This window comes from Silene latifolia, chromosome 10 (assembly GCF_048544455.1).
Source record: "Silene latifolia isolate original U9 population chromosome 10, ASM4854445v1, whole genome shotgun sequence".
In the NCBI taxonomy this organism is placed as follows: domain Eukaryota; kingdom Viridiplantae; phylum Streptophyta; class Magnoliopsida; order Caryophyllales; family Caryophyllaceae; genus Silene; species Silene latifolia.
The window spans coordinates 152,859,549-152,886,958 of record NC_133535.1 but is presented as its reverse complement, the minus strand read 5'-3'; the positions used below and the strand labels follow the sequence as shown (position 1 = coordinate 152,886,958).

Below are 27,410 nucleotides of genomic sequence, written 5' to 3'. Positions count from 1 at the left end.
TCAGATCCTATAAATTCAGTTCGGCTCAAATCCTATAATTTCAGTTCAGTTCAGATCATATAAGTTTAGTTCAGATCTTATAAGTTCACTTCAGTTTAGTTCCGATCATATACTATACGTCACTTAATTTAAGTTCACTTCAGATCCTATTAGTTCAGTTCAATTCAGTTCAGATCCTATAAGTTCAGTTCAATTCAGTTCAGATCCTATAAGTCCAATTCATTTCAGATCAGATCAGTTTCAGTCCAAAAGAACAAGGCTAAGTCATTTGTTGTCCTTTCTATTTTAAAAATAAATGGATTTGTTGAGTAATTTGATCATTCACTCAATTTATTCCATTTCATTTAGTAATTGTCCCCTTCCTCTTTTCTTGGTCTTTGTGCTAAAATTAAAGGATAACAAATTAAATGACTGGTACGAAGGGAGTAAATAAGAAATTCATTAAGCGTAATACATGCATTACACAAGTCATAAAAGATTGTAAAGTGGCACAATTACGACTTATTTATTTCGGCATAATAACCTTCCATAGTTCCATGATACACTGGCTGCTCATAACCAAGTACCCATACACATACTGCGCCACACAAGTGCTTTAAATAGAAGTAAGTAGTAACATATTATAGTTGCTAGTTACGTTCGCACGTAGATAATATTATTACGTGACTGCATGTAACCATGCATGCACGTAATATAAATCAAGCACGACGACGACCAAACGCTCTTTTGTTGAAGAACAAAGGATAATTATCAACATTATCATCTTGGTTCTCCGTCTCCACAATCCCCACACCAAACAAACGCACCATATTAATCGGTGAGACGGTTAGATCAGCCTCACAGGTTTGAGGAACGTCGAACTCATCAGTGATGGGAAATTTTGGACTTGAAAGAAATGGAAATCTCGATTTAAATTGAAGTGTTTTACCATCTTCTGAAACGAGGAGTTCGACAATTTTGACGTCAGGCAGTATAATAATTCCCGCGATACTAACGGTGGCGGTGATACCCTCGATGTCAAAAAGGCGTTGGTATTGTACGGTGGCAGAAATGGTGGATTGCAACTCAACTCTGTTGTAAACAAAATATTGTGTTCTAGTAACCTTGCAAACCTGATTGCCTTTCAGAAAGGATAAGTTAATTTGAAGTTTACCTGAAGTCGAGTCGAAAGTGAAGTCATTTTTAGCTACACCCTTAGGGATAATCCCTTTAGGTAAGCCATAAGCTTTAAGGAGGTCATAGACTGAGTCGTACTCGGCCGAGGAAAAGGAGGATGATAAAGTTAGAGAGATTAGGAGGAAAAATAGAAAAGACATAGAGGCTTTCTTTGGTGACATTTTTGTAGTATGTTTTAAGAGATTATTATGATTTGTAAATGTAGATGTTGTGAAGAACCTTGAAATTGCACTTCTATATATATATATAGTCCTCCATTGTACGTAGTTTTTTCTTTTTTTTTTTGAAATAAAAGAACAATTTCATTAATGGAACGTCATATGGCACATTGACACTTACAAAAAATAAGTATAATCGAAAACGAATCTATTAAAAATCAAAGAAAAAAAAAATTCTCGTAAATTAGAAATCTCAAACCATAATCTGACAATACGGCTCGGCCTTATATTGCTATCTTCATACAACTTTTGATGAGGGAATTCTTCATATGATAAATTATTTATTGTACATTTGTACGCAGTTGGTTTAGGAAAGTAATGCGAAAACCTAAATATTACTCCGTATTATTGTCTCCGTAAAATCGGTGGGTAAGTATAACGGTGTAATTAAGTTGGCCTCTAACTAGGTGGGCTAGACACTTATGACTTAGTTGGGAAGTTGGCTTCTCACTACTCACTAGGTACGGTAAATGAAGGCTACTTAATTGGTAATTATTTTTGTGCCGACCTTTGTTGTTGTTAGAGTATAAAAACCGATTTTGGGACTTCAATTAAAAAACTTAATTTAATGGTTGAATTGGACTCCCAAGATCGGTTAAGCTGATAGATGGAGTTTCGAGATCGATTTTATACTCTAATAGTAGCATACTTGCATTGGCCTTTTAAACACATTAACGATTGAACAATACGAAAGGCAAAACACGGTTTCACTCTGTGAGACTATTGCATTGGCCTTTTAAACACATTGATGATACGGAATTCACCATCTAGTTAATCCTTCCATCTCTGTTATATTAGTATTTGTTAAGAATATTATAAAAGGGAAAAGTATTTCATGAATCTTGTATTATTGAGTTGTGTTTCGACTGAAACACATATAATATATTTATAACCATAGTAGAACGAACCCTAATACTCTAAACCCTATACACGATAGCCGTCATATCTCATAAGCTAACCCTAATGGGCCTAATATCCTAATACCCTCCCGCAATCGTAAAGGCACTACGTAGTACGAGCTTTACGATTGGAGAAATACAAAAAAACATAAGAAAAAATCATTATTCGTCAACTTCTTCATAAGAATACGAGAAGAAAAAAATCACAATTCTTCATTTTACTTCGTCTTCATCAAACTTCTTCATCTTTGCATCACAAGGTAGGTGCGAGAAACGAGCATAAGACTCGCTAGAAAATTTTCGAACAAGAACGTTAATTTTTTCGGACTTGTCAGAAGTATAAGTTAATTTGCAGGAACCCTAATCGAACCCACTACAAAATGAAATAAAACAGGCGAACAATTTTGGTGACGGAAGTCAGTCGCTAAAATCAATTTAGTGACTGATTTCAGTCGCCAAATACCAGTCACAGACATTAGTCGCCTTTTCTAATTTTGGCGACTAAAGTCGGTCGCTAAATTTGGCGACTGACATATCCGTCACTAAAGAGGAAATTGGCGACTGAAAAGGTAGTCGCCAATTTGGCGACTGATTTCAAGGTAGTCGCCAAATTGGCGACTGAAATTCAGTCGCTAAAATGCCTTTTAGTCGCCAAATTTGGGTGACGTGGCCAAAATCACTGAGGCTTTTTTGGCGACTGATTTCAAGGTAGTATCATCCGATGATCCGCAGTGTACCGTATCTGCACATGTGGTCCTGCGTCGTCGGTAGCGTCAGGCTGATCCTCGTCACCGTCACCGTCTGTCACCATCGGATCCTCACGCACAAACTCCTCCTCCTCTTCACGCGTACTCTGTCGAGAACCTGAGCCGCCTCCACGCTTCCTACCTCGACCTGCTCCAGCCATTTGTAGTAATACAAATAAAAATTAACACAAATAATGATAAATGAAAATTATACGGACTTCTAAATTTTAATTATTTACTCTTGAGGAATACAAAATTATACCAATTTAATCATACTCATCGTTTTCTTCCCCATCACCATCGTCGTCGTCGTCATCCTCCTCATCCTCATCCTCATCATCATCATCGTCGTCGTCCCCCTCGTCCCTCCTCCTCACCTCGTCTTCCCCTCTCCTCTCCTCCTCTTCTTCCCTCATCTCCTCCTCCTACTCCTCATCCTCCCCCGGCAGTCTCTCTTCCACATCATAATATTCTTCCTCTTCCATGTCTTCACCATCTTTATTCTCATCCTCATAGTTGATTTCATCGGGTGGAGACTAAAGTGTTTCATTGAAACGTTTTCTTCTTGGAAAAAAGTTGTATCAACTTGTGACCGTGCCTTTGTCTTAAAGATTGCACACCACGCATTGTGATTTCTATCATTTGTTGTGCTTGGATAAGTAGCAAAATACACTTGATGAGTCTGATATGCAAGTATAAATGGATCATACTTAGAGTATGTTCTAGTACGATTCACTTCTACAAGCTTGTATTATTCATGTACTCTCATTCCAGCCACAGAATTATCTTTCCAGTCAACCTTGAATAAGACAGTTTTATAAGCTCGGTATTGTTCATGTACTCTTAAGCTTGTATTGTTTATGTACTCTCAAGGAACGAGGCAATGCCATCAACAGCACGAAATGGCATATTAAACTCACATTTCAAGGTAACTAGCCTAGAAGCGGCTTGTAACAATGTCATTCTGCTTCCTTCATACAAGGGTTTTTCTGAGGCTTTTAACATGTCAAGAAAGACTTTTGCTTGTGGGTGTGGCGGTTGTTCTTCACAAATGGTTGTATGGTCATCACTATTAAAAATAGTGGAATCCATAACATCAACAACCATCTCTCTATATGGGTTCTCATCAATTTGTATTTGTTGGGTGTGAGCTTGTTTATGAATTGGAGAATATGCTTCTCCATGTGAAATCCAATTGTAATAATTTGGCTTAAACCCGTTTATAATGAGATGTTTTTCTACTACAATGTCAAGCTGGTATTTCAGGTTTTGGCATTTGGCACAAGGACACCTAAGTTTTTTGTCTACCAAGTCATATTCATCTTGTTGTTTAGCAAATTCAATAAACTCGTCAACCCCCTTTATAAATCTAGCGGTAAGACGTCTTTTCTTATTGGAATTGTCTAATCTTCCTTCATACATCCATGAACGTTCTCATCTCTTCATTTTAATCTAAAGAAGACCCCACAATAGTTTAAACATTTTTAAAAAATAACAATAATATTACATACAAAATTTTCACATTATACTCCACATTATACAATAAACATATGAAAACAATATATAAATATTGTCAATAAGTAATCCATCTTCGAATGGGGTCCTTATCACTCCAACTTAAACCCGTCAATGTACGTTTCAAGTCACTAGCTCATTCCTCATTGTAGAATAAATAATTACTCCACATATACATGTACTCGGAGAACATTAAAGGGATCGCCACCAAACTCATTCCTCATTAATAAATCACAAGTACGTGTTTACTACCTAAATGACTTGAAACGTACAAAGACAATCTCAAAATGGGGACTATTCAAGAATTACTCCTAATGAGTAATTCTTGAACGGATACTAAGTCAACATCAAATCAAACTAACACTAATTTAAAGTTTAAGATAAACAACAACACTTGGTACTAAATTAATTAAGTCAATCAATAGCAGAATTCAACAACATAATAAAGGTTTCTATCCTAGAGTCCGTAGCATAATTTGAACTAAAATTAGTAAATTTAAAAGGTAACTGGTAAGAGGAGGTTACCTAATTAAGTAAAAGCAAAAGTGAAAAGAAAACAAGAAGCAACAGCTACTGCGGACGGTGGTGCTCAGCAGCGCGGTGACAACCCTGGAAGGAGAAAAGAAAAACAAAAAAAAACAGGGTTATTCAACCTCAATTCATCAATAACATGAATTATCAAACTAAATTTATCAAAATCAAGTCCTAAAGAAGGTTCCACTTAGCTAATAGCTAATTTCTCTTAATCCAAAAGTCGGTTCCACTTAGCTAATTCCATTAATGCAAAAGACGGTTTCACTTAGCTTAATACTAATAATAATAAGACGGTTTAATTAGTAATAATAATAATATTATTAAGACGGTTCCACTTAGCTTAATATTAATAATAATGAGACGGTTTCACCAAACACAACCCATGACCCACCCAAAGCCACCCACGACCCACCCCACCCACGACCCACCGCCACCCACGGACCACTGCCACCCACGACCCACCGCCACCCACGGCGGACCAAACCCCCACCCATAACCCTAAACCTAAACACAAACCCCCTTAATCATTCCCTTTTAATTCAAACACAAATTAAACTAAATCTAACTACAAATTAATCTAACATACTAACTACAAATAAATCTAACAAACTAACCACAAATTAATCAAACTAACTACAAATTAATCTAACAAATTAAACTAATTAAACTGAAATTAAACAAAAAAAAACTAACCTAATTAAAGAGAGTGATGGAGGCAGTGAGAACGGTGGCCACGTCGGTGGAAGTGGTGGTGTGGTTGTGTGGTTGTTGTCGGTTCGTCGCCTTGTCGCCTGTCGCTGCTTCCTCCCTTTTTTTTTCGAAAGAGTAAAGCAGGAGAGAGGAATCTCCGTTTTTCTATAAAGAAATTAGGCGACCGAAAGCCATTTGGCGACTGAATTTCAGTCGCCAATTTGGCGACTACCTTGACATCAGTCGCCAAATCTGATAATCGGTCGCCAAATTAGATTTCCTTTTTTAAAAAAATCAGTCGCCAAATTAGCGACTGATTTCAGTCGCTAATTTGTTAATCAGTCGCCAATTTGGCGACTACCAATATCAGTCGCCAAATTTCGGTCACCTGTTTTAGTTTTTCTTGTAGTGACTTGACAAATATCAATAAAACGGAAAATTAGTGAAGACCAGCTATACTCGAATTGAAAGAGAGGGAGACAATTGTGTCCCGTCTCTCAAGTCTCAACTAAAGCTTTGATGTATTGAAGAAATTTGCTTAAAAGACTACTAGTACACTATTCTTTGTGACTTAGTAAGCAACGTTATTAGTAACTCTATTCCGATCTATATGAGAAAAAGGATTGTACATCGGATGTACTACATCATACTTAATGACTTTTTGAGTTTTTGTGTATTTTTTTCGAGTACTATAGAGTTTATAAATTACATTTTAGTTTTATGATGTCAAAAATCAAATTTTTTTGAGCTTTTATGTAATTTTTTTGAGTTATAATGTAACCTTTTGAGATTAAAACTAGTTTTGTGCCCCGTGAAATTCACGGGATGTTTTGTTTTGAATATGATGTTTCTAGTGTTTTTATTAGTTGAAATTTTATAAAATATCAAAACATATAGTAAGCTCACCTTATGAATAATTCATCATTGATTGCGTACTAAGATTACGGGCATTTATATGTTAACATAAAGATCAAAGTCGATAAATTAGATAAGCCAAAGTAGGTGAATATTGCTATTTTTTCGAAGGTAAAATGATTGGGAAAAAAAAATACCAAAATAAAATATACATTTGAAAAAAAAAGGAAAAAAAAACTATTAGTCATTCACGTTGATGTCGTCAATCTTGTAATTAGTCTCCAATATATAGTTATTTAAGCTATCCTAGTATTTTACTTCTTCATATAGTCTTCTTTTTTCAACGAATCGACCCTATAATAAAAAAGTAACTCAATAATTAGTCTGAATTAACCAACAAAATAGTGAAATTTGTTTTATACAATATTATTGTTGTTAAATTAAGTTGGTACAAAGGGCTTCCCGACGGCTCGGTATACTATTACGCCGACCTAAGAGACGCCTTTCTAGCCCAGTACTCTTGCAACAAGAGAAGGGCCGTGGAGACATCGGACCTCCTAACTATCAAACAGGAGGGGGGCGAGTCTCTACGAAGCTATGTGAAGAGGTTCGATGGAAAGGTCCAGCAGATTCGAGAAATTAATCCCGGCGGCGGCCTTGGCGATGAAGGGCCTCCCGGGGAGACTTAAAAAATGAGCTCATCAAGTGCGGAGGCCCGAGCTTGGATGCCGCCAGGAGGATGGCCGACCAGGCCATCAAGGTAGAAGACTATCACAAGACCTGGGTAGGCCCTAGCGAGGCCGAGCACTCGAGAAGAAGAGAGCGGGAGGACAACCCGGATGAAAGACGCCGTGAGTAAAGAACGGGTCACGGTCCGATGACGACGCCGTGAGAATAATAGGTCACGGTCGACAAACCTGCCAGAAACAGGACTCGACAGGCGCCGAGTGGAGTTCGGGAACGTACCACCAGAGGCGGTATAGTGATAAAACCCCTCTCGTCGTATCAGCCGCCGAGGTCTTCGCCCTGAGCAAAAACGAGGGCCAGAAGTGGGAGAGACCCCCCAAGCCAAAAAGTGACGGTGACACGAGCGATCTTTCGTGAGTACCACGGCCACAGGACACCTAACCAACGATCGCCGACATCCGAAGAATGCCATTGAGGAAGCGATCGGAAGGGGAGCCTCGGCAAATATGTTGCCGGAGGCCAAAACCGGATCGGCGGGTCAAATAGCAAGTCCGTCTTTGAACGGATAGGAGTAATTCATGTTGTCATCGGGGCAACGGAACGATGGGTCCGCTCATGGGCACAAACGGCACTGGATGAACCATATCAGGCCATCAACTTTGTGCCCAACACAGCCACCCCCGCTCCCAACATCCCCGATATGACCATCGGGCGGGAGGACTACGAGGGAGTCATCGCTCTTCACAGCGACCCACTCATGATCCACCTGGACATAGCCAACCACTTGGTGAAGAGGTGCACGATTGGACACGGGCGCCTACACGAACGTTATGTACTGAGAGAATGCTTCCTCGGTCTCGGTCGAGGTTTGAAGATTTGAGCCCCCGCACCAACCCGTTGTACGGCTTCTCGGGGGCGGTCTGGTACCCCCCGGGGTGGTCAGTTGCCGGTGAGGTTCGAGGCGGGGAGGTGCGACCAAGAATGTTATGTCCGAATTCGTAGTCATCGACGCACGTCTGTCTACAACGTTCTCATAGGTCGGGTCACTTTGAGCGAAATCGACGCAGTTGATATCCATCCAGGCCCCGACATTGATATACATCTCGGACCGGGGAAGCACATAAACTCGTCTCGAAGAACGAGAAGGACCACGGCGTATGGGAGATACACACCAACGGCCCTTCCACGACGGATAGCTCGAAAGCCAGCATCGTTATTTTTAGCCCGAACGGAGACGTGTTTGAGCACGCCTTGAAGCTTACCTCCTTGGCCTCAAACAACGAATCCGAGTACGAGGCAGTGATAACCGGAGTCAAGCTAGCAGAACCGCCGGGCGGAGCATGTCGTGGTGAAAACAGATTCGCTCTTATTGACCAACCAGATCAAAGGAGAGTACAAGGCTCGGGACCATAGGACGACAAGGTATCTAGAGAGGGTGAGAGCCGGCGCTTCAAAATTAAAATCCTTCCAGATACAAAGACATTCCCAGGTCCGAGAAAGACCGAACCATCGGCATGGTTGAAGGAGCAGAGACGAGAGGAGGTGGAGATTGATCCAGGCCGCACCGCAACCGCTTTCGGTGTCAACTGGAACCAAAATTCAGGGCGAACTCCTGGACTGCTAAGGAAAAATAAGGACGTCTTCGCCTACTCGGCGGCCGAGATGTCGGGCGTGAGCGGAGGTAATTACTCACAAGCTAAACGTACTTCCCACCGCTCGCCCCGTCAAGCAAAGGATGAGGAACTCCTCAGTCGAGAAAGATGAGGCCATCAAATCCGAGGTAGATAAACTACTTACGGCGGGCTTTATTATGCCTTGCACTTATCCTGAGTGGCTAGCCAATGTTGTGATGGTAAGGAAATCATCGGGAGCATGGAGAATGTGTGTAGATTTTACCAATCTTAATAAAGCATGCCCCAAAGATTGTTATCCTTTGCCTCGAATAGATAGCTTAATCGACGCCACGGCAGCTACACCATCCGAGCTTTGCCTTCTCGGGGTATCACCAGGTATTCATGGCTGAGGAGGACATGCCTAAATGCGCATTCATCACCGCTAACGGCACATACATGTACAAAATGATGCCGTTTGGTTTGAAAAACGCCGGCGCAACGTATACAAGACTGGTGGACAAAGTGTTCCAAAATCAAAAAGGGCGAAACATTGAGGCTTACGTCGACGATGCTATTGTGAAAAGCAAGTCCGACAAATGAGCACTGGCCGATTTACACGAAACATTTTGTTCACTAAGGAAATACAAAATGAAGCTCAACCCAATGAAATGCAACTTCGGTGTCCGGGCAGGTAAATTCCTCGGTGTACTTGTCAGTGCCAGAGGCATCGATGCAAATCCAGACAAAATCCAAGCAATCCTAGACTAGGAACCAAGGAATCGAAAAGAGGTTATGATGTTGACCAGGGAGAATGGCGGCTCTCGCCCGTTTCATCTCTCGGTCAACCGACAAGAGCACCCCATTCTTCAAAGTGTTGAAGGGGAATAAAGACTTGCTGGGGGAGGACAGAGCACGGCTTTCAAGAAACCGAAAGCTCATCTTCGACTCTCCCAACTCTGTCAGCCGATCTTGGGGAGACGCTATACCTATACATAGCGATTACCTCGGCCAGTCGCCGCCAGTGATCATCGGGGAAGAGGACAAACAAAGAACACCCAATCTACTTTGTCGCCATACACTGCTGTTGCCCGCCGAGAGAAATTACCCACTAATTGAAAAAGCAGCCTTCGCCGTCGTCGTTGCCACGAGGAAGTTAAAACCCTACTTCGACGCCCACCCCGTGACGGTCCTGACCGATCAGCCATTGGAGAAAGCTTTGGAAAAATTCGAACAATCCGGCAGGCTCATCAAATGGGCAGTGGAACTCTCCGGTTTCGGCATTCAGTACAAAACAAGACCTTCGATAAAGGGGCAAGCACTTGCAGATTTCCTGGCCGAATGCACATATCAAGAAGAGCCAAACCCAGGCATATGGGAGGTTTACACCGACGGCTCCTCCACGACGAACAGCTCAGGAGCCGGCATCCTTATCATCAGCCCAAACAGGGACGAGTTTGAGTACGCCTTGAAATTCACCTTCTCGGCCTCGAACAACGAATCCAAATACGAGGCGGTGATAACCGGAGTCGAGCTAGCTAGGGCTGCCGGAGCAGAACACATTGTGTTGAAGACAGACTCACTGTTGGTTACTAACCAAATCAGAGGGGAGTTTGAGGCTCGGGACGACGGAATGGTAAGGTACCTAGAGATAGGGCTGAGCAAAAATTTCCGAAACGGATTTTTAATACGGATACGATACGGTATACGGTTCTCATTATACGGTTTTTCGTATATACGGTTATTTTTTTCGGATACCCGATACGGTTTTTTAGAAACCGTTTCGTATCCGGGTCAGCAAAATTCGAAAAGCGTATACCCGGTTTGACCCGGTTTTAAGTTTTTAAAAAAAAAAAAAAAAAAAAAAAAAAAAAAAAAAAAAAAACACGCAGCATAACTAAACTAAGTACCCACCTAATACATATCCCCTCCCTCACCCTAACTCCTTCACTTCTTCATTCATTCAACAACAAGTACAACAATCAACAATCAACAATCAACAATCAACATTCAACATTCAACATTCAACAGTACAACACAACAAGGTTTATATCTCCTCCGCCCTCCTTCACTCCTTCCTTCATTCATTCAAAAGAATCAAAACCCCAAATCAGAAGATCAAACATCCCATTTAACCATTTTCCCCCAATTTAAAACCCTAATTTAAAACCCAGATCCCCAATTAAATCATATTATTTCCCCAAATTCAGATCTATTAGCATAATATCTTAGATATTATGTGTTGTAAGTATTAGCATACTATTATAATATCTTGCATCTCTCGTAAATAGCTAGAATATTGTAACTAGCTTGTTTTAGGCATGATTTAGGCAACTAGCTTGTTTTAGGCATGATTTCAGGGGATAGCTTGTTTTAGGCATGGTTTCCAGGGATAGCTTGTTTTAGGCATGGTTTCAGGGGTTTTGTCTAGCTAACATTATTGTATAAAAACAGAAGTACGCATGAATGAAAAACACACAACTCTCAAACTTTTCACAAAATTCCTCTGTCTCTTTATTTTTCTATAAGATCTACCTTTCAAATCGTCACTTTATCAAGATTTGTTGTCTTTTATTGCTTAATTTTATTGTAGTTGTTTGATTTTGTGTCTTATAGTAGATTAATAATAAGTTGATACTTGTTAGTTGTTACATTGATAAATCTTATCGAGGGCATGTTACCATATATAAAATCGTCTGCTTCATTTTTTTGCGTATGCATATAATCAGATCTGCCTTTCTTTCTTTCTTTTTCTCATTCTGCTTCATTTTTTTGCTGTCATAATTATCATACTTATTATTTCTTTTTTTTTGTCAAACTTTGCAAAGAGTGTACCTCGGTTTGTGTTCTTTTTTTTTTTTTGGAATTGAAAACCGTATTCGGTGCGGATTTCGTACGGTTTAATCGGTGCAAAACCGTATACACGTTAAAAACCGTTTCGTATCCGGAAGCAAAAAATTGGTGTTCAAAAAACCGTATACCCGAAAACCGTATCGAAACCGTATCGGGTACCCGGTTTTGCTCACCCCTACCTAGAGAGGGTAAAGGCCGACATAGCGAAATTGAAATCTTTCCAAATCCAATGCGTTCCCAGATCCGAGAACAACCGGGCCGACGCTCTCTCCAAACTTGCAAGCTCAACCATCAAGAATGTCACCAACCGTCTTTGGTAGATATCGAGGAATGCGAAGAGCATCACCGAGACCGTCGGCATGGTGGGCAACATAGAGACCGAGACAACGTGGATGACTCCGATAATGAAATACAAACTTACGGGTGAATTGCGGAGGACCGCAATCCTCGGCAAAAATAAAAAGGATCGCCGCAGGTACTTGGTGTTCGAAGGGGAACGCACGGAAGATCCGTAATAAGACCACTCTTGAAGTGTGTCGGTCCATTGACGCAGAATCGATCTTCGACAGAGATTCATGAAGGCATCTGTGGACACCACATGGGGGCAAGAACACTAGCCCACAAAGCTCTCCGAGCCGGCTGGCTACTCGGCCCACCATTCTTCAAGATTCAGAACAAAGACCAAGAAGTGCACGAATCATCGGATGCATGCCCGGTGATACACGCTCCCTCCAGAGACCTACAACCGGTGCTTAGTCCCCTTCCTTTCGCACAGTGGGGAATGGACATGCTAGGGCCGTTCTCAACGGCCTCCGGAGGAAGGAAGTTCTTGATCGTCGCCGTTGATTACTTCACCAAATGGGTTGAAGTCGTAGCGATGGCGAAGACCACGGCGGCCGTCGAAAGGTAATCTGGGAAAATGTTATAACTCGCCGGATTACCCCAAGTTATGGTATTTGACCATGGCCGAGAGTTTTGGAGCGACCGATAATGAATCGGTTAGAAGAGCTTGGCATCAAGTTTGCGTACTCCTCCTCTCCGCCACCCACATAGCAAGGCGGAGGCGACCCAACAAAACAATCCTCAGCGGTTTGAAGAAGACGGTTGAAGACCTTAAGGGAAGGTGGGCCGATGAGCTACCCGGTGTCCTGTGGTCCGCCGGACCACGGAGAAAGAAGCAACAGTGGTACACCCCCTTCCACTTAGTCTACGGTTCCGAGGCGATCCTACCAATTGAAGCGGCGTGCCAACATTGAACGGCTACCTTTAACCTTGATTGAAAACGAGGAAGGCCGAGAGCTTCCTTAGACCTGGTCGAAGAAAGCCGAGATACAGCACGCCTCAACTTGGCAGTATATCAAAATCGGATGAAAAGAGCCTACAACCGAAGAGTCCACAAAAGGGACCTAAAAGTGGGAGACCTAGTCCTAAGGAAGTCGGCTGCCACCAACAAAGGAAATATTCATGGTAAAGCGACGGCCAATCGGGAGGGCCCCTACAAGGTGGTTGAAGAGATGAGGCCGGGCACATACCTACTGGACAGACATGGGAGGTGTGCCTTTGATGAGCCATTGGAACACCGATAACTTAAGGAAATACTTTGTATAGCGGCGGAGGTGTCCAACCCCTTGTGGACACCCCAACGCACGATCATAACAAGCAAATGAATCCCCCAAAGTTTTCCATCAGAGTGTTTGTCCCCTCCACAAAATTGCCACCAGGCGAGCACTCAAAGAGAAGAATTGCTATCGAGCCATAACCCCGATTACCTCGGCCTTAGCCGAGAGCGACGGGGACACAATGACCGATACGCTAGAAGAATTGCTATCGAGCCATAACCCCGATTACCTCGGCCTTAGCCGAGAGCGACGGGGACACAATGACCGATACGCTAGAAGAATTGCTATCGAGCCATAACCCCGATTACCTCGGCCTTAGCCGAGAGCGACGGGGACACAATGACCGATACGCTAGAAGAATTGCTATCGAGCCATAACCCCGATTACCTCGGCCTTAGCCGAGAGCGACGGGGACACAATGACCGATACGCTAGAAGAATTGCTATCGAGCCATAACCCCGATTACCTCGGCCTTGGCCGAGAGCGACGGGGACACAATGACCGATACGCTAGAAGAATTGCTATCGAGCCATAACCCCGATTACCTCGGCCTTAGCCGAGAGCGACGGGGACACAATGACCGATACGCTAAAAGAATTGATAAAGACGTTACGCAGTTGAGATATGCATTCTAACTGACTCGGCCATGCCGACGGTAAAAACGAAGGCACTCGATTAATAACGCAAGAAAATAAGTCAAGGTTCGTGATCAAAGTCCCGGCCAAGCCGAGGACCGAAAAGATAAAACTTTATTGAAAATGATTGCAAGGAGGAGAGTACGACGACGACAGTAGTCCCCATAAGGATAGCCTAAACTCTACCTACCAAAGCTTTACAAAAAGCTAGGAAACAAAAAAAACACAAAAGGTTACAGACTTGGGATTTGAAGCGCCAAAAGATGGCAGGGAGAGAAGGCTCAATAATTGGCCCCGAGCGCCTAAAGCTATCCGAGACGCCGGTGAGTCTCGGTGACGACCGCCCGTCTCCCTATGCTGTTCTTTGCCCTCCATCGCCAGCGGCGGCACCCTCGGTGGCCGGCACGAGAAAGAGGGCTCGACATTTTCAAGTGCCTTTAGCTTTGTCATCACCCTCCTTCACCTTTGCATCATAGGCCGCCTTGGCCTCAGCAATCTGAGCCGCCTTCGCCGCCTCCGCCTTCTCCGCAGCCGCTGCCTCCGCAGCATCAGCCATCTCGTCCAAAAGCTGGTCAAATTTATCCCACGGGAAAGAGCCCTCGGGGACGAGCCTTCTTATTGCCTCCTTGGTCGCCTCCTCGGCCTGGTCCCGGAATTGGGCGCACATTTTAGGGAGAAGATCATCTTGAAGCATTGCAATATCCTTCTCTTTTTGAGCAAGGGCGACTGCGCGTCCTCGAGCGCCTCCGCTGGTTGTGGAAGCAGATCCTTCCACTTTTCCCCCTTGGCAACCACGGCGTCATAACCATCCTTGTACCTGTCCCGCTCCTCCATCATCTTGGTAGTGGCGGCATCAGCTTCCTCAACCTTGGCCCTCTCGGCCGCTAGCAACTTCTCAATTTCTTCCACGCGCTTCTTGGCAGCGAAGAGATCCAGCTTAGCCTTCGCGGCTTCCCTCCTTGCGGCAGAGAGGTCAAGTTTAAGCTTCGCGATCAGTGGCGCAGCTTGGGCCATGGTTTTCTCCTGCTCCGTGATGTAGGAGCCGGCTTGTTGGGTCCACTTCGCCAGCCTCTTATACAATTTCACACCCTCTGCCACGAGCTCGGAGGCAGGAATTTGCTGGGCTGAGGAGTCAACGATGACATTTCTGTCACCCGCCTTCTCAATAGCCTTCTCAGGCTGCTTCCCTATTTTCGTTCGGTGAGAGCGGCGTGCCGAAGGAGGATCTACAAAAAATTTACAGAGCATCCATGTCACCATGCATTGACACATCGAAAGCCGGTCGTGCTGGGGATGTCCAACGAACCACCTAAATCCGAACCACAAGTTAGATCCGTGCGTCCGGGACCCTCTTCGTTCGAGGGCGGTGAGTCGATCTTCTCCCGGCAACGATGGAAGGACGGAGGCTCTTTTCTCTTCTTCGGAGGAGAAAGGACCTTAGCAACGGTCACCGCCCCATCAGCGATTTCGATGACCTCCACAGCTCTCGAACCACCTGGGGTCGAAGAGGTAGCTGGCCCAGACGCCGCCGCCAACCTGGACGTTGCTTTCTTTGTTCTCTTTGGCACACCCCCGAGAACCCTTGCCTGGGCCGCCGCCGGATCCGGTGACTTGACTCCTTATCCATGAGCTCGTTGGGAGACGGTCTACGATCACGCAAGTCACCGTAGGATCTTTGTCTAACGACCTTCCCTGTCCTTGTCAAGCCCCAACCTCTCCAAGGTCCTCTCGCACGAGATCTGGCCAAACCGGTCTGCAAGAAATCAAACAAGGGTTACATAGAAGAAGTAAAATGTAACTCGAAACAAGAGCATAACGAGGCAAAGATGGGCCTCACACCGACCCCACTCACCCCGGGCCGAGGGCCGGTATGAGGCCGACGTGGCGGAGCAGCTCATCCGGAGAATAATCGAGTCGGGGGCAGCCATCCCTTCTCAAAGCATTAAACATTTGCAGACGCCCGCTTCTCATCCTCGAAGAGGGACCATCAAGCGTCCATTTTAACTTTACCCCGGGAAGTACACTCCTCATACTCTTCCCGGTTCTCACACCACAAGTAAACAGGGCTCTGGAAAGACCGGGGCAGGGGGTAGTCCTCCAAGACTTGAACATACACCCATCGCCGTTGCAGTCTTTGCAAGAAGTAAGTTTGGACACGAGACGAAGCTCGGCTCGCCGCACGCTATACCAACCCACTTTACCCGATTGACGGCCGTAGATGATGAAGGCGGCGGAATAAGTTGACTGTCGGAACCTCCCCCTAAAAAAAGAGAGAGCCACACAAAGCCAACTATCGTCCTCATGGCGGATGTAGTTGGGCCACACGACGTTCATAGCTTTGATGATGGCCACGACGTATTTATTCGAGAGGAAACCGACCCATACTCCAGTGCTCGATGTACACACCGGTGTGACCCGGTGGAGGGCAACAGACCTTTGACCCTTCTTAGGGATAACGATCTTGTACCCCTCACCGAAGGAAAAATGGCCTCCGAAAAATGTCTCGCCGGAACAACTGGCGAACTTATGGGACCAAGCACGGTCAAGACCCGTCGTGCGGGGCTCGCCATGATCCGGAATAGACAGACCTCCCACCACCGGAAGAGTCCCCTCATCCTCATCAAAGCATCGTCACCCTCATCCTCCCGTTCCTCCAAAATTGGTGGATCGACTACGGGAGAAGGAGACCTAGGGCCCCCAAACCTTATCGGGATGGCGTCTAGTATCCCCTCCCCATCAAAACGCGACGGGAACCCCCACCTGAAGTGCTAGTCCCGGCGTCGAGAAGACATAATAGCAATAATTATTTAACAAAATAAAAAGTGAAGAAGTTTGTTTGTTTACCTTGAAGAAAAACACTCACGGAGTAACAACTCGAGAAATAGAAGACAAAGAAGCCTTTGAAAGTTTAGAGAGAAGAAAATTTTGGAGAATGAAATTGGTGGCCAATTTCACGGAATAACCGCCCTATTTATAGGGAAAAGCCCATGAAGAAGGACCAATCGGAGAATGCCCATGAAGCGTCAACCAATCGGCCGCAGCAGACACGTGTCGGACATGCGACCACGGGATGTCAATCAATGCAATGATGACCAAGCGTCTTCAACACGCCCATTCGTATCTCTCCGCCTGTTCACCTTCCTCAACAAATTCCCAAGCATCTGTTCTCCGCCGGCCACATGATCAACCAAGCTAAGCAGCGCCGGCCGGGGGCAATCAAAAACAACCGGCACTCTCAACCCTGGTCTCGGCCAGCGTCACTTTCTTTTCCACATCGGATGCCCTTCACGCATCCATGCGGAGGGGGGATATGGTACGGCCTAAGAAAAGACCAGGCCGAGGTAAAAGAAGCCGCCGAGAAGAAGCCGTCTGAGAAAATTTTTCACAAAATTACTTGCGCAGAATATACGCTCAAACGTACATCGGAGCCCATACCACGGCATAGACTACGCGGGGGGCAAATTGATGGGGCATATTCTCGCATCCGACCAAGTCAACATATTGAGCAAGGTCAAAGATATCCATAGCAAGTCAACGGCTTAGGCGGCCCTAGCCGATGCGACCCATCTACTGTCGGCCTGGGTCTCGGCATGGCAACTTGCCAGCCGGGGCACATACCCGCGTACTCACATCCAAGACCCCTCGGCGGTGAGTCAACAGGGCTCGCCGGCCTGCCACTTGGCCACTTGGCCACTACGTGACAAAAGGTGAAAGTCTATAAATACTCCTCAACCTTCATTGAGGAAAGGACACACAACTTAACCTAAGAAACACTATTCATCTGGTATAATTTTCCTTCTCTCTCTACAATATACATTTAGCCAAGGAAAAACTTATCCCTAAGTTACTGACTTGAGCGTCGGAGTGAGTACGCTTGGCACAAAGCCAAGCCCTCAGTTCGTTCATTGTTGCAGGAGAGGCCGAGAGGAACGATAAAGACAAGAAGGATTCAATTCAAGACATCATTCTACAAGCAACGGGTGGTAACGAATATCTGCTCCGGAATTACGCCCGGAACACTCTTAAATAGTGAAAGAAAAAGGGAATGAGAATGAAGTCGTAGAGATGTATGTATTACATTTGAATAGCTCAACACCACAAATATTGATCACTACTACAAATCCAGGCAACTACAACGCCCCTTTAACAACGATTATTCACGAAAATCACAATAGACGTTGTAGAATGTATGGCGCGAATTTTACTAAAATCAATTACAACGGGTATGGTTATAAAAACCGTTGTTATTAGTTTTAACAACGGGTCACACATGCACAACCGTTGTTAATAATTTGGCGCAAAATTGGCGCAAAGTTAGTGAAAAGTAATCACAACGGTTATTTTTGAAACCCGTTGTTAAACCTTATTTAACAACGGGTGTTTTTTACAACCGTTGTTAAAACTTATTTCACAACGGTTGTTGTTTAATAACCGTTGTCAATACCTTCCATACTATAAACCACACAAACAGAAGTCTGCTGACCACAAAAACACAACCCTTAATACACAAACACAAACACAAAGCAGACAAACAAACACAAAACACATACACACTCTCTTTCTCTCTTTCTCTATTTCTCTCTTTCTCATCGTCGCTTTATCTTCTCGCCGTCACTGTGATTTCATCGTCTATTACGTTCTGTATTTATCAGGTAAATCTCGCCGTCACTGTTAGTTTCATCGTCATTATTTTCTTTTTCTATTTATTTCTTTTGCATGTATGTGTTTTTATCGACCATTATATTATTTGTTTAAGTATTGTTCGCATAATTAGTTAGTAAAACAATGAAGAAGCAAGATGAAGAAGTAAGATAAACATAATTAATATATATATATATATATATATATATATATATATATATTTATAAATACATAAATTAAAAAAAAAAAATTACATATGTAAAAATGCAATTCTTATATTTTCATGGAGGATCTTATTTTGCTCTATCGTATCCGTCCTCTCCTCCTTGGCTATTTGAGGTTCCGTTGTGATTGCTATATCGTCATATAGCCGCAATCGCTTCTTTGCTCCGTCAAGCCATCTTCTTTGGCGTGCTTGATGCGGATCGAGCATCCGCAAGGTAGCTCTGAAACTTTCCTCAATATGGAGGAACCAGGCGGATGAAGTTGTTGTTGTTCTCGATCATGGTAAGAGTCTTAAGGATGAAATCATTCATTTTGTTGGAGTTTTTTGAGTTTGATTTGAAAGATTAAGTAGAGTTTGTTTTAGCAATTAGAGTTTGGAGATCAATATATGAGATAATGGAAATGTTAGTTGAGATATGCAATGTATTTATACTAAGCAATGTGTGGGTTGAGTTAATTGCTTTTTAATTAATATATATGTTAGGAAGTTGTGCCATAATCATCATCATATCTCTCAATAATCTTTGCTTCAAATCCTATTACTAACCCTTCTCATTCCATATTATCCGTTCATATGTACAAAGTGATGTCGGTAATAATGCATGCATCGAATTCTAACAGCCGTAATTATGCATGCATCTAGTAATATTTAATTTAATTTTTTTTTTATTTTTTAAGAACAAACAACAACGGTTATTTTAAAACAACCCGTTGTCTTTAGTTATAACAACGGTTTTGTATATTAAAACCCGTTGTTATAACTTTCCCCCCAAAATTGAGTCACACTTTCCACAACGGGTTTTTATACATAAAACCGTGGTTAATAGTTTTAACAACGGTTTCCTTAAGTAAACCAACCGTTGTTAAAACCTTCTACAACGGACGCTTTAACAACGTTCGCTTTTTTATATAACAACGGTTTTTTACCGTTGTTATAGCCTGTATCTGTAGTAGTGGATATCCACTAAATGAGAACAAAACAAACACAAACAATGAAATTAAAAATGTGATGAACATTTCATAACCCAATGGAACTTACATAAAAAGTAAATAAATTAGTTAATAATTTTAAAACCTTAATACACTTGGCTTGATGTTGATAGAATAATAGGAAAGTTTAATGATACATTTAGTTCTACTGACGATAGAGATAAGAAAAATTTTGGCTTATAAATTTTGTCTTCCATCAAAAATATATAAAAAATTGAGGATGCGTTTTATGACTTTTGAGCATCCTTTTTCATTATTATCAAAATTAATATAGGCATAAATATCAATCAAGGTTCACGACTTTTGAGCATCATTTTTCATTATTATGAAATTTAATATAAACATTAATAAGAAATAAAGAGAAATGGAATGTATAAGTTTTGCTTGATTATTATTATTATTGTTATAATTTTTTTTTACAAGATCCACTTTACAAGAGAATTATTTAAGATGTTGTCTAATTATGTAATTAAAATATGACATGTAAATGATGATAGTTAGTTTTATTTGCCTTTTAATTAGATTTATATATTTTATATTTAGATTATTGAGTTATAGATTTTTCTCATTATTATGAAATTTAATATAGACATAAATATGGAGGAAAGAAGAAATGGAATGTAAAAGATTTGCTTTATTCATATTCTTATTTATTTTTTGTTTTTTTACAAAATCCACTTTGCATAAGAGTGGTTAGAAATTATCTTATGAAATTTGAAATATGACATTCAGATGATGGTAGATAGTTTGGCTTACTTTTTAATAATAGATTATAGTTTTATAAATTCAATTATTATTATTTCATGCATGTCATATTGTCAATATAATTAAATAATCAATAAATATGAATAAGAATTAATGGGGTGTGAAAAAGTCATGTGAAATGAAATTGAATGTTCTAAGCTATCCTTTTAATTAGATAATATAGACTTCATGCAATGTAATTGATAATTGAATATGTCATCTTCCTGAAATTTCAATACAAACACAAAAACAATAACTAAATAACATTTCTTACTATTAAAAAATTTAAAACATAATAAGGATAAAAAGTGAAAGAATTCATTTAATTATCTATGTATGCATACTTTACCTACCAACTTTTTGAATAAAAATGAAAATTAGGATTGTTATAATAGTTATATAGGAAACTTTTTGTTATTAATTATTGATTAAATTCAACAATTTATTCGAGGGAAGAGGAACGATTTTGTGAATTAAAAGGGACATAAAAAAAATTATGATAACTACAAATTATAATGATGGTGAGGGAAAACCAAAAAACCATCCTATTAAATAAAAGAAATTAATGGTTAAATAAATAAGTAGATTAATAACCAAATTTATGAGAGGAAAGTAAAGAGTTTGTATTAATTTATTTTTTGTGTTTGCAATTAATATTTTTTTTTTAATTTTTTTTACTTATAAGCATGTGACAGTTTTAAAGATAACTTTTTAATACATAATCTAGACTTTTTCAATATTGTATAAATAAATAAATAATCAAGTATCAATATAGATAAATTAGCATTTACCAATAAAAAATCGATATGTGGATTAAAAATTAAATGTTTTAAGTAGCCTTTTAACTATATTGTATAGGTACAATTTTTTTTTTTTCAACTTCATTTATTCTTCTTCGTTCTTAATTTCATGTATTCGATTTTTTTATTTCAAATACATATAATACTACTCCATATGAAATATCTTGAAATTATTAGCTTATAATTAATGCGTATTTTTTTATTGTAGTTTTTTTTAGTTAATTAAGTTTAAAGTTAATGGAATATGGATGGATTTATAAAGAAAATAAGTGAATTAAATTGATGCAATATAATAATAAATTGATAATCCATGTCATACTAGTTTGCCAAGTCACATTGTTATTGCATACGTGGCTTTTTTTCATCCCATGTGGCATTGTCTACGTGGCTTTTTTAGGCTAGCCTTTTAATAATGTTATATATAGATTTAAGTAAATAAACTCAAAAACTTTAAAATAAAACTCAAAAATTTTAGATTAAAACTCAAAAGCTTTATTTTAATACTCAAAAACTATACCATCTGATGTACTACATCAGATGTATAATTCACTTACTGTATCTATATGTATAAATGGTGCTTTATTCAAGTGATTACGGAGTGTTCAGCTTTTGTACAATACTCCCTTCGTCCCGGTCAATTGTTGTCCTTTGATTTTGGCACAAAGATCAAGGAAAGAGGAGAGAACCAATAACTAAATGACAAGTGGAACAAATTGAATGAGAATGATCAAATTACTCATCGAGTTCATTCTTAAAATAGAAAGGACAACAAATAACTGAGACACCTAAAAATGGAAAAGGACAATAAATGACCGGGATAGAAGGAGTATTTTTTAATGACGTCCGATAAGTGGATCAAATTTCTCATCATAACATTCATAAGCATTCCTAAACTAGTAAGATAAATAATTGACTGTGACACCCTAAAATAAAATAGGTAAATAAATAATCGAAATGGAAGGAGTACATATTTTAGGGAGTATCTATCCTTTTTTTCCTTTTTGTATGTGTTTTTTTTCTAGTTGTTTGTACGAAGTACTCCCCCGTTCCGGTAAATTGTTATCCTTTGGTTTTGGCACAAAGATCAAGGAAAGAGGAAGTGACCAATTACTAAATGACAAGTGGAACATATATATTGAGTGTAATTGATCAAATTGTTCATTCTTAAAATAGAAAGGACAACAAATCAGTGAGACACCCCAATATGAAAAAGAAGAACCAAAATAACAGGAGACTTGAGTAAGAGCAACTTTGTAGGAGCTTAATATTATCTGAGAATAGGGTTTGCTTGGAATGAGAGTAATTATTAAGAGTGTAATATGAGCTAAAATAAGAAGAAATAGAAGGAGATTGGTGGTTAGTGGTGATTGTGAAGGATGGAAAGAGGAGGCGAGGGAGGAATTATTACCTCCATATAGAGGTAATGCATTACTTGAGGCGAGAGGTAGGGAACAATTACTCCTTTAATGGAGTAACTATTACACTATATTTCCCTATTTCTATCTCCAATCCCCATCTCTTTCGGCCTCTATTTTTTATTTCATTTTAGCTTTATTACTTCCTTAATAATTACTCTGTTAATAATTACTCTTATTTTAGCTATATTACTCTCTTCATTTTAGCCTTATAAATTTCAACTCAAGATATCACGTATACTCGAAAGTTTAACTAATGCGCAGTGGCGTATCTTCGTTTATGAACGTGGGCCTAGCCCACCCTAGTTTTTGTCCCAAGTAATTTTATTTAAGCTGAACGTGGGCCAAAATATAATAGCTTTTGGGCAGCCTCCACATACCCACTTCCAAACCACTTTGTCCATTGTTGATTTGTCTCACTAAAACCCTGTTCTTTTGGGCTTAATTTCAGTTCTTATAAATTCAGTTCATTTCAGTTCAATTTAGTTTAAATTAATTTATTTCAACATTAATATTATTATTCTTATTTTATATTCTTATAGTTATCATTATTATTATATTAATTTTTTTACTATTATTATTATATTATTATTATATTATTATTATTATTATTATATTTTTTTTATATTTATTATATTTATTTTATTACTATTATATTTACTATTATTATTGTTTTTATTTTTATATTTATATTTAATATATTTATTTATTATTATGATTAATGACAATATTAGTAGTATTATTATTATTTATTATTATTATTATAATATTTATTAATATATTCATTATTATTAATATTATTATAAATATTTATTATTATTATTATATTTAATATTATTAGATTAATAAGTTATTGTTATTATTATTATTGTTATTATTATTATTATTATTTATATTATTATTATTATATTATTATTATATTATACTTATCATATAAATTTTTTAGTTATTATTACTTATATATTATATTATTATTAATAATGATATTATTTATATTACTAATATATTATTATTGTTATTGTATTTATTATTATATTACTATTTTATTTTTTATATATCTTAATAGATTATTATTAGATTATATTAATATATTATTATTATTAATGAATAATCTTATTATAAATATGTATTACTACGGTTTTTCCTAAGTCTGTTACTCGGTCGAATATGGCTTACTCGGCCGAGTAGGTGTGTCGTGTGTTTCTGGACAATTTACTGCCCAGGAATACTCGGCCGAGTATGAGAATACTCGACCGAGTATACTCTATACTCGACCGAGTATCCGGTCTGACGGATAATATTTCCGCAGTTTGATTTAGAAAGGATTAGAGTTATATAATCGTGAATAAACAGTTTCTAATCATTTTTACAAAACCTAAACATTTCAACGTAACTCTAATCTTCTCCAAATCTCTCTCTCAAGTGCGTGGATCGTTAGTGAGTGTTCTTCATCATTCTTTGCATCGTCGGTGTCGGTAAGTCTTTGATTTCATTAATTCCATTGGTTTATCTGTTAGGATTTGCCCTAATTTCTGATTTGGGGGAAAAGGGTTTTGCATATGGTAATTGGAATTTATGTGATTGTGTTAGGTGAGGAATTCGTAGAGGAGCTTTTTTAGCTTGCGTATTTGTCTCATTGCAGTTGTGCTAAGGTAGGGTTTCCCTATTCGGTTTACTGTTAATTGATTTAAGATTGTATTGTGATTATCTGCTGATTGTTGATTTGGAGTTGAGTGTTGGAGTTGTGATGGTTGATGGTGATGTTCGCGAGGTGCGTCCTCAGCTGAGTGGAGTCACTTACGGGAGTGGCTTCACGCCTTAGATTCGCCCTCTGTGGAACCCGTCACAGGAGGGGATGTGCACATTAATGAATAGGGTTATCGCTCGTTGATGAGCGGGGTTTAGGTGGGTACGGCTACGGTCCCCCACTGGCAGGGCTACACACTTTAGTGTGTAGTCGGTTACTTGTTGTGATTGGAGTTGGAGGTGGATGATGATCAGTTGTTCGTCTTTTCGTACTTGTCTTACTTTGATTATACAGTAACTGACCCCGTTGTTGTTTTATAAAATCTGTGGTGATCCATTCGGGAATGGTCGGCAGATTGTGACAGGTGATGATGCTTGCTAGCTATATATGGGGATGAGATGGGGAGTCATCACTCGTGTCTAGTTGTCGCTATCATGAGTTTTACTATTCAGTTGTAGTTGTTGAACTTTAGTAACTTTCATTTTGGTCTTTGGATTTTGGAACATGTAATCATTTAACTATTCGTACTTTAATAAATGTTGTTTTGGATTGGTAACTTTGATATACTAACCTCGGGCAACCGAGATGGTGACGGTCTCTCATGCTAGGGTGGTCCTGGTAAGGCACCTTGGTATGTGGAGGTGTCACAAAAATTTATTATTATTATTGTATTATTGTTGTTGTTGTTGTTGTTATTATTATTATTATTTTTTTTTTATTATTATTATTTTTTTTAGAAGGATGCGCGCAGCTATCATTAAAAGAAAAACAAAAGTTTACATGAAATTGGTGGGGAGCCGAGAAACAAGCTGGGCTCCCACACCCTTAGCAACAGCAAAGCTAAGTCTAGTAAAAATGTAAGCGGCCACCCGAGCCCCCGCATCCTGAGATACCGAGAATTTCTGGATCCGCTTGAGCAAGGCAACAACATCCGAACCCAACTCCCCAAGTGATGAGAAAGAGAAGGGAAGGAAACCATAACCCGCTGCCGCACACAAATCCCCATACTTAGCACACTTACGTTGAGCAGCATCAACAACAACCCGGCCAGGCACAAAGTTGTTGTTGTTGTTGTTGTTGTTGTTGTTGTTGTTGTTGTTGTTGTTGTTGTTGTTGTTGTTGTTGTTGTTGTTGTTGTTGTTGTTGTTGTTGTTGTTGTTGTTGTTGTTGTTGTTGTTGTTGTTGTTGTTGTTGTTGTTGTTGTTGTTGTTGTTGTTGTTGTTGTTGTTGTTGTTGTTGTTGTTGTTGTTGTTGTTGTTGTTGTTGTTGTTGTTGTTGTTGTTGTTGTTGTTGTTGTTGTTGTTGTTGTTGTTGTTGTTGTTGTTGTTGTTGTTGTTGTTGTTGTTGTTGTTGTTGTTGTTGTTGTTGTTGTTGTTGTTGTTGTTGTTGTTGTTGTTGTTGTTGTTGTTGTTGTTGTTGTTGTTGTTGTTGTTGTTGTTGTTGTTGTTGTTGTTGTTGTTGTTGTTGTTGTTGTTGTTGTTGTTGTTGTTGTTGTTGTTGTTGTTGTTGTTGTTGTTGTTGTTGTTGTTGTTGTTGTTGTTGTTGTTGTTGTTGTTGTTGTTGTTGTTGTTGTTGTTGTTGTTGTTGTTGTTGTTGTTGTTGTTGTTGTTGTTGTTGTTGTTGTTGTTGTTGTTGTTGTTGTTGTTGTTGTTGTTGTTGTTGTTGTTGTTGTTGTTGTTGTTGTTGTTGTTGTTGTTGTTGTTGTTGTTGTTGTTGTTGTTGTTGTTGTTGTTGTTGTTGTTGTTGTTGTTGTTGTTGTTGTTGTTGTTGTTGTTGTTGTTGTTGTTGTTGTTGTTGTTGTTGTTGTTGTTGTTGTTGTTGTTGTTGTTGTTGTTGTTGTTGTTGTTGTTGTTGTTGTTGTTGTTGTTTATTATTATTTCAGTTCAGTTCAGATCAGATCAGTTAAGTTAAGTTCAGTTCAGTTCAGCTCCATTAAGTTCAGTTCAGTTCAGACACTTTCAATTCAAAAGAACAGGGCCTAAGTACTCTTTTCATGACAAAAATTAACACTAAGACAAATTTTAGGTTCAATTAAAATAACCGTATAGTTTTTTTTTGAGGGAGCACAATCGTATTTTACCTAGGGGAATACGGACATACCAAAATAAGAAGTTTCATTTTTGTGTGAAATCTCTTATCCATTGATTTACTCACCTTATCTGGTTAATAATTATTATTGTTTAAAGTATGTGAGCAGAATTTAAAATAATGATAATCAGTTAATTACCACTTATTATCGTAGAAGTAACAAAATAAAGAGCTTCATTTATAAGATCGATGTCAATGTTTCACGTCAAAAAAAGAGAGGGATCTATTTTTATTTGGAATTTATTTTGTATTCATCTATTCATTAATTATTTTTGTTAGTTAGATATATTGTGAATTTAATAATTTTTAGTTTTGTAAGTTTTATAAGATTTAAAAATTTATTTAAACCTTGACCGAAGTTGATAAATAGTTCAAGATCCGCCACTAGGTATCTTATTTTCCCAAGCTCATTTTGAACCGTTCATGTGATTCCCTCACCTGGAAAGAATAACTCACTTCTAACTTGCCTTACTACTAATGAAACGTAGCTTTTTTTTAGAGGTCCAGTTTGAACAAGAAAGAGGTTATAGATGCAGGAAACAGACTGACAAAAAGGCATGTATTGTTGGATTCGAAACTTCTTTTGACACGTTCAGGATTCCTCCTCAACCTGGGGACAATCCCTCTCTTCCTTAGGAAAACTTAAAACCTGGGGTCTGGTCCTTGCGATCCAGACTTACTAAAATACGTGCCGCTTACTAAGTACAGTCCTTGTTTCCTATC

General features: G+C 39.6%; 1 protein-coding gene across 1 annotated transcript; it reads right to left on the bottom strand.

Moving 5' to 3' along the window:
* Positions 1–423: 423 nt before the first annotated feature.
* Positions 424–1,399, bottom strand: LOC141606417 (uncharacterized). The gene has a single exon (XM_074425534.1). The coding sequence runs from the start codon at positions 1,335–1,337 to the stop codon at positions 699–701; it is 639 nt and encodes a 212-aa protein (XP_074281635.1). The 5' UTR covers positions 1,338–1,399; the 3' UTR covers positions 424–698.
* Between the last annotated feature and the right edge of the window lie 26,011 nt (positions 1,400–27,410).